Source organism: Haliotis cracherodii, unplaced genomic scaffold, assembly GCF_022045235.1.
Source record: "Haliotis cracherodii isolate W230 unplaced genomic scaffold, xgHalCrac1.p SCAF_3, whole genome shotgun sequence".
In the NCBI taxonomy this organism is placed as follows: domain Eukaryota; kingdom Metazoa; phylum Mollusca; class Gastropoda; order Lepetellida; family Haliotidae; genus Haliotis; species Haliotis cracherodii.
The window spans coordinates 73,616,813-73,629,259 of NW_027266286.1; the positions used below are offsets into that span (position 1 = coordinate 73,616,813).

At 40.9% G+C, this 12,447-nt stretch overlaps 1 protein-coding gene across 1 annotated transcript; it reads right to left on the reverse strand.

The window, feature by feature from the left end:
• Positions 1 to 646: 646 nt before the first annotated feature.
• Positions 647 to 6,178, reverse strand: LOC139474228 (uncharacterized). Its single transcript, XM_071257147.1, has 2 exons — positions 5,881 to 6,178; positions 647 to 3,927 (listed from the first exon to the last, which is right to left on the reverse strand). Exons 1-2 carry the CDS (start codon positions 6,170 to 6,172, stop codon positions 2,297 to 2,299), a joined length of 1,923 nt encoding a protein of 640 aa, XP_071113248.1. The 5' UTR covers positions 6,173 to 6,178; the 3' UTR covers positions 647 to 2,296.
• Positions 6,179 to 12,447: the final 6,269 nt, after the last annotated feature.

Sequence of the window (12,447 nt, forward strand, 5' to 3'; positions counted from 1 at the left end):
CCTCATGTGTTACACATTGAAACCACCCACATGCAGCTGACACGCCGTGATATAACTCACATTCTGTTCAAAGCGCCCTCAAACAAACCTCACTCACTCGAGATGAAACGTTCTGAATCGTTTCCAATATTCCTCTTTACAATGTTTAAAGGAAGTGATACTTACTAGGGAGGGTTTTGTGTGGAATATTTCATATACCAGAGACATACCATCCATTCCTTACGTGTGTGGCTATGTAACTTGTTGCTTTTTGTAAACGCATTTAATTTTTTTTATTGGTCTTGTTGCAGTAGGAAACATTTCCTCTTATCCACAGCTAAAACCTCTACCCCGATTTGGAGGATTATAATGGCCAAAGCATCACAAGTCTCACAGAAGACCCGGGTTCGAATCCCGACATGGATTCATTGTCGTGATGTGACACAATGTAGGAAGCACATTCTTGGTCTCTGTGACAAGCTCAAATCAATTCATATGCCCACGTGGGTATGCTTGATGGGCAGAAAATAAGAATCCTTCATGATGACATTTTACAATGTTAAAAAAGTCCAAGCTCCCTCCTCACTTGAGAAACAAATGGGACGAGAAACGTTTATTTTTATGTATCCCAACAGTCATGATACAAATCCAACAATAAACCCTACAATACACATGAACATGCACACGCGTGACAAAACTACATGTGAGTGTAACTAATTACAAACATTAGAAAACTTCAAATCACCACCATTTAACTCATTTTCTGGATAAAATTCCTCCATGTTTGTTTTTTGCTGTTCAACGCCGTATCAAGCAATATTCCGGCTACATAAGGTCGTCCTGTACGAGTCGGAACCAGACTATCTGGTGATTGATATTACAACAACTATCGACAAGCACGGTGATACACAATGATCCAAGTCAACGAGCCCGACCACACGATCCATTAAATCGTCTCTTACTACACACACAGATTGCTGGGGACCTCTGAAACCTGAATCCCCATGGGGTCTTAGTGCTAAATGAAGGAGAACAAACAAGTTGAGAAGATATATGTTTAGTTGCTGTAGTATTAGGAGTTGTACCTGTTTAATGTAAGGATTTAGACAAATAGGAATCCTGACAACTGTTTACCAACATGTCGAAACATTGTGAACACTTTGCAATGTTAATAAATTGCATAGTAGGTTGAGTGTTAATGCTACTTTGAAGAGTATTTCGGTTATGTCACCATGTGTCAGCTTTATGGGAAGAAAGCCCAAAGTGGAACAAAGCGTCGACTTCAATGACTGCGATAGAAAACTGACAAAGTGTCGTAATAGGAAATTCCTCAGTAACGTTCCTTAACTCAAAAGTGCAATAATTAGTTATTTACTGATGTTCAGTGATGTATTCTAATCACTAATTTTGCGACTGAATTGTTTGAGTATATCGGCAATACATATCTCGGCAACCCCTTATCAATATATGGTTTTACTACGTGTGTTGCGTATAATGCTCAGAGCTGGTGAGGAGGTAAAGGGATTATACGAGAATGTTTCTAAATGTGTGTTAAAGCTCCGTCTGCCTTGAACATAAATCAAACTGAAACGGTGCGGAAACTTTTAGAAAAGTAATGTAATATGTTTTCCCTGCTGGAGTTTTTTTATGGTTGATCAGTGTTGGTATTGTGATCTTATACGGCCACTTCAATCACTAGCGCGTCCGTTATACTTAGAATCTGTCGATAATAGTGATCGAACTTAATAGTACTTCAACAGTTCTGAAGGCATCCGCTACTTATTATCTCCCTTATGACGAATCGAAAGCGGTAAGAAATTAATTTCAAACTCTCAGGGAACCGTGACAAGTTGCTGTAGTAGACATAGTATTGTTAAGTATTATATATTTCATGTGATCAAACATAAACATCACAGTTTCCTGGTAGTACGCTTACGTTATGAATTGCTGGATATTTCTGACGAGAAGGTCAAATAAAACATTAGAGCAACGACTAACACATGTATCAGCACACACGAAGGGATTGAATCAAGATTAAATATTTTAAGAGACCTGGGGACTGACCAACTACACACCTCAAACATATATTATACAACAGTAAATAACATCACCTGTTTGAGTAGAGCGGACTCAGGTCACGTGATCTCAGGTACTGCCATGAGATAGGCCTTCTCTCTGTGACATTCCGTTCCAATAGTGGATGTAATATCTTAACTATGTGAATTACTGTTGAAAGCAATGAACAAGATCGGAAATTGCCGTAAAGGAGGAATTGTCTCATGTTCTTAACTATGTACATATGTAGACATGTCTCACTTCACAGTTTTTTAAATTTGAATACGCTGACAAATCGGCGACATGTAACATACAGAAACCCGTCCCCATCAAGACAGATACCACGGGGATATTCCACACCATCCTGTTGTGTGAGGACATCTCTGACAAACTGCCCCGACTCTGTCAGCTGAATCACCTTGTTGGACTTATAGTCTACAAGCAGGATATCTCCCGTGCTGGTTGTTGTGATACCCCGAGACTCTGTCAAAGCCCTGACTCCCGCGGGAGTGTAGGTGAAAACAACTTTTCCTTCACTGGTCACACATACAAGGGAGGTAACTCGTCTTTCACCGACTATCAAGTTGTTATTACTGGTGACATGGATATAGTCTGGACTCCTTATGACACTGGTGTTGATAGACTTCAGTATCCCCCCTGCCATGTCCAGTATGTCCACAGAGTCAGGCTGGTTATATGTACCCGCCGCCAGCTGTGAAGGACTCAGAGAGGACAGAGCGTAGTACGTCTTGCTTGTCTTGATTGTTGACAGCAATACAGGATCTGGGGTAACATTCACTGTAACTATCTCCTTACTCGATGGAACACTGACAGCTATCTGACTCTCACTTAACTTTGCTATTTGCCAAGGCCCATTAGAAAGCAGTAGGTTGCCTAGCGTGTTTGGGTCTGATGTGTGATATGTTTTGAGGCTCTTGTTATAGTGATCTGCAACTACTGTTACTGTTATAGCATCAACAGTCAACACTGTGACGTCATACAAATGAGTATCCTTCTTATCCCCGTCCGCCGTACAGTCAATGGTGTGATGTAGAACAGGGGTAGACTGGCGGTCACTCACACCACGGACAACTGCAACCTCCCCCAGCTGTAGGTCATCCACTGCTTTACTCAGCTTGTCCATGTCGTGTGTGAATACAACCCTTCCTGGTGCTGGTCTGTTGCCCGTGTCTCTGTTGTCTGTAGACGCCTCACCCACCAACTCGTAGACAGCATACATGTCCCTCTCACAGTTGGACGTCACAGCATTGGCTGTGAACTCATACTGCTGCTGGTACATCTGTAGCTCGATCTCCTGGGATTTTATTTCTGCTTGTAATTCATGTAATTTTTCCTCGGATGATCGGTCGACTTTATCAAGGAGTTGTTTTTCCTTGCTTAAAATCACTTCTACTACTCTCTGACGTATATTTCTGATTTCATCTTTAATATTTTGCGCATTTGTCTGTATTTCTTTGATTTGAGATTTCCTTAAGATGGTTATATTTTCTGAAGTTGTCATTTTGATTTTCAGTTCTTGGTTTTGATTTGACAGGTGTTCTCTAACAAGAGGAGTCATATTATCTAAGGTATCAATATCGTCACATTTCCTGTGTTTTATACTGCAGCATGTATGACAAATGGCCATCTTACAATCTTTACAGAACAACTCTATCTGTTTGTCTTTGTGTGTTTTACACATAAAGCGATGCCTAGCTTTTCTCTTGGTAGCATCAGACACATCCACAACTTCATGGTCACGTGACATTGGCATGATGTTGTGCATCTTCAGACATCCATCACAGAAGACCTCGTCACAGACGGAGCACCATGATGTTGCAGGAGTTGTCTTCCCTTGTGTTTTGCAAACACTGCAGACATTTGCATCGGCAGCTGTAATGACAAACATCAATCTGTGTTTTCTGGATAAAAGTACATGTATATCATTATATTCAAAGGAAAACTATCATGTTATCGAAGAAATACAATACTCTCGTTTTTCAAACAAAAATATCACAACCTTATTATTAAATATTCATGTTACTCAATTCATTATTGTTTAATATAAGATAGCTACGCGATAAATCGGAAAGAACAAGGATAAAATATTGAAGAGGCTCTCGAAACTTGATGACGTCGTTACTTGGATGACGTTATTTTTAGATGGAAGTTGATCCCCATAGATGTAGCTGGACAGCGCAGATGGACGCAATGGCCAACAGATCACACCCAAAAGTAGGCGAGATATGACAATCTGTACTTGGAGGAAAGGAACAGATAATCGACCTCAGTATTTCGAGATTACCAAACTTAACTTCCCTCGACATAAAATGTAGTTGTCCGACATTTAAGAGGTCGGATTGAATTCAGGGAGTCATGATTATTTAAATACGGGTAAATGTTTTTCAAACTTGAACAATTTATTGACATCAAAGGATTACAAAATGGTATCTCATAAACGAAATAAAAAATAAGCAACTCATGGTTTATTATTCTCCCTGCAGTATGTTATTATACGATTAACATGGACCACGAGTCGTTTATTTCTTAAATATGCAACGGAATGCAATTCAGTTTTGCAATTGGATTAAACCTCATTATCTCTATTATACTTATTGAACATATTTTCACTTACAGTCCGTTTGACTCCAAATGAGAACGATGAATTGCAAAATAACTCTGACATTGTTCGTCTCCGAAATCATTACCTTCGTACCATCAAGCAGAAACGTGAAGAAGGATATGAGCCTGTCTTCTTAGATGAGACATGGGTAAATGCGTCACACACAGCCAGCAGTCAGTGGGTACCCAGTGGTGACTGTAAGGGGTCTGGTAGAAAGTTACCAATGGGAAAGGGTGAAAGACTCATAGTTCTCCATGCTGGTTTTGCTAGTCAGGGTTTTCTCCCAGACTGTGACCTCGTCTTTAGAGCCAAGGCCAAAGACAACAGGGACTACCACACAGAAATGAACGGCAATGTATTTCTGGAGTGGGTGAAAGATAACTTAGTCCCTGCTTTGCCTACCAAGTCTCTCATTGTCATGGACATTGCACCGTATCATAGTGTGCAGGATCCAGAAAGCAAGACTCCAACCTCTAATAACCGTAAAGGAGACATGGTTACTTGGCTGCAGCGGAGGAACATTACCTTTCCTTCTCGAGCGATGAAACCACAGCTCTATGAAATCATCAAAACTATGAAACCTGACCCCGTGTATAAAGGTGACAGTTACATCAAGGGTCCGGGTCACGCTGTCTTACGACTGCCACCTTATCACTGCGACCTGAATCCAATCAAGTTGGTATGGGGCGTCGTCAAGGGTGACGTTGGACGATCGAACACAACGTTCAAATTACGAGACGTTGAACAACTCGTAAAGGAATCCCTTGGTCGAGTAACAGTAGAAACATGGAGGCGTTGTGTGGCCACGGCCAGCAACAGTCCAACCTATAATAGTGGCAGTCGGTTCAGGCACCAGCATTTCCCAACGACGATATCTATGGCATGAGCGAGTCTGATGATTGCGACTGAAATTATCATGAGACGGCCCCTCTAACGTTCTGTCATTTCCCCTACCTCAGAACGTGCAGTGCATGCGTGCTTGCGCTGTGCCTTCCACGGTTTGTCCCCCCCTACGTGTCATGTACACATTTCTATACAAAATTACATGATAGTTTCTTAAAGAACTTCATCCGTCATGGGTCTTAAAATAAACAAAATTCAGATTTTGTTGGGTACAGGGTATTCATGGTCGAGTACCGTATTGATGTTTCATACACTTTTCTGGATTTCGAGTTATTTTGCAATTCATCGTTCTCATTTTGAGTCAAACGGACTGTAGTTACCTTCTGCCCCTGGTCCAAAGTCGTCCATCAGCCCCTGTATGACGTGGCTTGGTTTCAGCTGACTGACCCACTCCTCTACTGGACTGTCAGGGTTGGTCAACTTCGTCAATTGTCTACAGGAGGGACATGGAATGGACTTAGCTTGTACTGCTTCCGGCTGTGTCTTGGTGTATTTCAGCAGACAGGACTTACAGTATGTATGATGACACTGAAGTGTGGCTGGGTCTGTGAACACCTCAGTGCAGATGACACAGGTGAGGTGGTGGTCTGTCAGTTTCTTGGCGGCCGCCATCTGAAGTATAACATCTGGCTTAAAGAAATATAGATGCGTATATTGTATCTAAAGAAAGGATAGGGTCTGAAACAAACACTGCTTTTCCTTCATAGAACATGTAAATGAATGTATCCACCCCGACATCCAATGATGTAACTTCTTAATACAACATGAACAGTTAGAGTTTATATTTCTGACAACTAAGACACCTCGTCACACGAAGGACTGGGGTAAAGTCTTCAGTGAAGGTATATAAGTTGAAAGGGAGATAACTCTTGTAAGTTTAGATTCATGCATTCAAATATCGCTCTCTGTTTGTTTGTCTGTGTGTTTTTAAACGCCACACTCAGTAATATCCCATCTATATGACGGCGGTCTGTGAATAAGCGAGTCTGGAACAGACAATCCAGTGATTGATATCATGGGGTAAAGCCTTCAGTGAAGGTAAATAAGGTATCTACATGTAAATGAAATTCAGAAGCAGTCCGATCCACATTCGCCGCCACAAGCCATCAATCAAGAAAGATCAAGGCTATTTCATCCCATCCGCCCACAAGCAATAATCACTTCTCCTGTTTATTGGCTTCGTGTCCCTATTGGCTTCCACCTATGTGTTTTCTGTCCATCGTGTTGTGACAGTGTCATTCCTTTGTTGTCTACACTTACCTATGTTATCCCACTCATGTATGCAATTGTTGTTACTGTTAATCCTCTACTGTTAATCCTCCACCTACTATATATTCTCATTACTATGTCCCTAACGCTAGGAAGGTGTGGCGCAAAATTCATGCCATCAGAGGCATCAAACGGCACAAAAAAAGCCCCAATATAAACAACTCAACTAACCCCACCCAAAAGGCCAACAACCTAGCCAATCACTTCTCTAAAGTTAGTAGCAACAGTAACTTCAGTAAGAAATTCCAAGATAAACTAAAAAAAGAAACCAAATTCTCCAAAGAAAACAGACAAGACAACCTAGAAATAAACCAGCCTTACACCATAGACGAACTAAATCACGTACTAAACAATAGAAAAAAGGAACAGCCCCTGGCCTAGACCTCACCTCTTACCAAATAATCAAACACTTACCTACCAAACTACTCCAAACTTTACTTAAACTATACAACCTAGTCTACCTAAACGGACAGGTCCCATCCTATGGAAGGAAGCTTAGTAATCCCAATACCTAAACCAAATAAACCAGCAGATCAGGCTAACTCCTATAGGCCCATCTCCCTAACCTCAAATCTCTGCAAAATAATGGAACTTATGACTAAAAATAGGCTACAGCACTATCTAGACCAAAACAACATCATAAACCCCGACCAAAGCGGCTTCACTCCTGGCCGATCAACTCTCGATAACCTCGCCCGACTAGAACAGGATATAAAAACAGGCCAGCTAAACAAGCAATACACCATAGGCATATTCCTCGACTTCTCAAAAGCTTTCGATATGGTATGGCACCACGGGCTAATACAAAAACTAAAAAAAATAGGACTGAAAGGCCAAATAATAAACTTCATCCAAGATTTCCTAAACAATCGCAAAATAACCGTGGTTATAGACCATATGCTATCGGACCAGTGTCCCCTAGAAAATGGCACTCCCTAGGGCAGCATCCTCAGCCCAACCCTCTTCAATATAATGATAAACGATCTATTCGAGGGCTTATCCCCAAACTAAACACTTCAAAATTCGCGGATGACGGAGCCCTATGGATCCGCACTAAAAGCATTAAAATGGCAGAAAACTTAATTAAAAAATCTCTAAATAAAATACAACCATGGGCAGGACAAATGGGGCTTCTCCCTTAACTCAGATAAAACAACAAGAGTAGTATTCAAACATAAAAACATGAAACCTGCCTTCCCAATCCTCCAACTAAACAACCAAACAATCAAATTCCAAAAACAAACCAAATTCTTAGGACTCATTTTCGATCAACACCTCACCTGGGAGGCTCACGTCCAAAACCTAAAAACTAGATGCAGCAAAGACCTTAACACACTAAGATGTCTCACCGGCTCTAACTGGGGAGCCTCCAAAGATACCCTCCTCTCACTCTATACAGCACTAATTAGATCAAAACTAGACTACGGCTGCGCCATATACAATACCCTAAACAACTCTCTATCTAAAAATCTTGAATACAATACCAAGCCCTTAAACTAATTACATGCACACCCAACATGGCACCTCCTACACCTCACTTCAGGCACTTACAGGGGAAATGCCACTAAATCTACGCAGGGAACATCTAAGTCTTAATTTCTGGGCCGCGTCCCAAACAAACCCTCTCATCCAAAACTTAATTAACCAAAACATTAGCCCAAGAAACCAAGCTCTAGCTCGCAAACACCCCTTACTCACCCCAATATCCCAAAGAATAACTAACTACCTCAATGAACATCAAACTCAAAATCTTAAACAAAACTGTAAAAAATCAAATATCTTCACCCCTAAACTCAAAATACCCAAAATAGACACACGCACTCATCCACTGCACCCACTACCAAACACACAGAACCACACTACAAACCACACTCAATCTAAATAAGGTTCCTACTCTAGATGAAATACTAAACCCTCAAAATAAACTAGAAAACTTCAAGGCCCTAGGCGTATTCCTAATCAAAACAGACCTAATTAAGCGCATCTAAAAACTAATTAATCTACCAATCCAAAATCCAATAAACATACAAACACCCACCTCACCTCGGCATTTATTCCAAATTTAAAAATTCCAAAAATTCAATATAAGCAACCCCTAAAAGCCCCCTCCTGGGTTGCACACACCACTTTCACCCTTTTCGGAATACACTAAATGGTCTGGCCAGGCCCGTGTGCGAAATACGCTACAATACTAGTCGGAAAGCGCACGTTAAATCTTCTATATCAGTCAGTCAGTCCTCATTCAGTCTTGCTTGACAACGGTATAAGGATCTATACCAAAACGTCGCTTTTTACAGTATTAAAGTTGTTATCCATAAAAATGTGTTTACCATGTCACCTTTTTATTGTAAAAACTTCTACTTGAAAACATCAACCAGCATCAGGGTAGTTTGAAAATATTTATGTTTTATTCACCTTTCACTTGATCGTTGATCGTGTCACTTCCGTTTAACGTATATGTGTATATATAATATAGCACATACAGTTTCATTATGGATATATAGTATATCATTCCCACCCATATTGTTACCTCTGGTGGCAGCTACTCATAAAGTAATCATAGACAAGTTCCGGGTGTATTCAATGCAAGTAGTGAATACTGAGCGCGAAACATGTGCATACATGAATGTTAAATATAACATAATCACAAAGTGAAATTCACGATAGCTAACTTACTTAATCACGCACGCACACTGGCACACACGCACACAGGCACACGCATGCACAAACAAGCATGCTACAAACAGCTCACAACCCTCGCCCCTAACCGACACAAGCGAATAACCATATTTGTGGCTCGTTGTTCAAAGGGACATAGCCCCGGTACAAACTTTGCATATCGTCACGAAGCCTTGATCGACTGTCCCAGTCTGCCTAGCTCCACGTTTAATAATGTTGATCACACTAATACAGCAACACGCAGAGAGTGGGAAGCCTTTTCCAGCGATGAGACTTCAGCTGCTAACTGACATGATACAGAAATATATAGGTGCAATCCTATTTGACTTGTTAGGCTAGGAGATGTCGATACCAAGTCTGCTTTCAGTACAAAAGTGAAACCCCTGTCCTTTCATATACACATACTAATATAGATATGTAGGAAAATGAAAGCGACAAACCCCTTTCCAAAATAAAAATAAAATCCCTACTTAATCAAAACAAGGTACTATTACAAAAAGTAATCTACATATGTTTGTACAACGCTACATAAATGCGTCACATACCTCAATAACCAGACCACTGTGAATCGGCTGTCTGCCCGCGTCTCACTTCCTGGTTGTTGTGTTCGGGTGTGTCACGTGACGTTGCCTCGCTCACCTGATTTCTTGACAGTCGCGTGTACATGCATCAAAGTATATGAAAATATTAAGGGAATTTATTCCAATCTATACATTCACCATATCACACGTTTTTAAACATGCCATCAGTCTCTCGATTAGGTATTTATATCTGACATACAACTAATGTATGTAATTCCCATTCATGGTTTTATCAAAATTGAATTTGTAGTAGGTAGGCGATGTCATTGTTAATGGGTCGGTCACCAAGCCTTTGCAAGGGATAATAATGATCAATCTAGTATCACCCACTGAAGTTAATGTTATGAATACACAATTGTCAATTGACACTTGTCAGGGGGGTACTCAAAGTACGTGATCTAGACTACCAGTTAAGGACTTTCATTTAGTAGAAGCCTCGGTGGCTGAGTGGGTTAGATCGCTGACTTTGTGTGCTGGCGATTAGGTGCCTCACCCTGGCAGGTGTGGGTTCGAATCCCGGACGGGACTCAACCCAACAAGTACAAGAATCTGTACTCTAGAAAGTGTTATCCCAAATATAACATTTGTTACGTACGTTAATGTTGTAAACATTTGTTTGTGTGGATCTATATTACCACAACTATCGTAGATGTTGCACATGACATGTTCTTTTTGTCAGTTTCTTTATGTTATAAACGGGATTTTGCAATAATTATATAACTGTTTCTTGGCAGAAAAAGCATAAAAACGGCATCTGTTGGGGTCAATTACGGACATATATGGGTAGATACTACTGTAACAGTACTGCACTGAAAGGACCCAGGTGGCAGTGTATTGAGGATTTATGTTGACGGCAGTTAGAACAAACGTACCTGTTGAGGTCAAGAAATGACAGCTATTTGTTGACAGTCAGTAAGTTCATGCTTAATTGAAGATAATACTGCAATGACACTAACTTTGGTTAGGGACCGACAATTTGACATTAAACCCAAACTTTCATTTTGTTTTCAACATCATGTGAGTGAGTTTGGTTTAACGCCGCTTTTAGGAATATTCCAGCAATATCACGGAGGGGGACACCAGAAATGGGCTTCACACATTGTACCCATGTCGGGATTCGAACCCTGGTCTTTGGCGTGACGAGCGAACGCTTTAACCACTTGGCTACCCGACCGCCCCTCAACATCATGTGTATTTTCAGATATTATTTTTCACCGAATTGAGATAATCAGACTTTCGCCACCTGCCAATCAATGACTAACTGACTAGAATGTCCGACATGATACGGAATCCGACATCTTTCCAAATCATGGTCTCTTATGAAGGTCAACTTCCGGACATTGCTGTTGTTTAATATTGTTTAAGTAATACATGTTCTCAGTTGCCAATCAATTATCTAAAATTGTGACCAAAAAGGACATGTGAACGGTGGAAAATACATATGAGAGAGAGAGAGTTCGATGTGACATTGTGTCCGTCAACTTCAAGCATGGCGGTCTCTCATCAAAGTGATAGATATATCCTGGTGAACTGGTGTTGCTTATTTCAGTAAAATATATCCTCAATTGCCCATCATTTATCTAAACGTATGACCCATTAGAACATGTAAAAGATGGAAGATAAGAGAGTGAGTATGATTTTACGCCGCTTTTAGCAATATTCCAGCAATATCACGGCGGGGGACACCAGAAATGGGCTTCACACATTGTACCCATGTCGGAAAGATAAGAGGGAGAGAGAGAGAGAAAGAGAGAGAGAGAGAGAGAGAGAGAGAGAGAGAGAGAGAGAGAGACGGGGGAGGGGGGGGGGGGGGGGGGTGTTTCGATACTGACAGACGTGAAAAGACTGTACTTGTTACCCTGCCAAGCGCTCGGAATAAGGGGGCTAAACAAGGACTGGTCGGCTCGAAGTCAGTACACTCTGTCTGTGTCAGTACACTCTCCCTCCTCACTTTAGAAACAAATAGGACGGGAAACGTTTATTTTTATGCATCCTAACAGTCATGATACAAACCCTCCAATACACCCTACAATACATCCAACAATACATCCTACAATACACAAGAACATGCACACGCGTGACAAAACTACACGTGAGTGTAACTAATTACAACATTAGAAAACTTCAATGATCACAACTATCGACAAGCACGGTGATACACAATGATCCAAGTCATCGAGCCCGACAACACGATCCATTAAATCGTCTCTTACTACATACACAGATTGCTTGGGACCTCTGTAACCTGAATCCCAATGGGGTCTTAGTGCTAAATGGAGGAGAACAAACAAGTTAAGAAGATATATGTTTAGTTGCTGTAGTATTAGGAGTTGTACCTGTTTGAGACAAGGATCTAGA

Excerpts from the sequence above, each read along its gene's own strand:
- LOC139474228 (XM_071257147.1), bottom strand. The coding sequence starts at position 6,172 with ATGGCGGCCGCCAAGAAACTGACAGACCACCACCTCACCTGTGTCATC. Across the intron at positions 3,928-5,880 it reads CTTTGGACCAGGGGCAGAAG|CTGCCGATGCAAATGTCTGC; the intron begins GTAACTACAGTC and ends TTGTCATTACAG.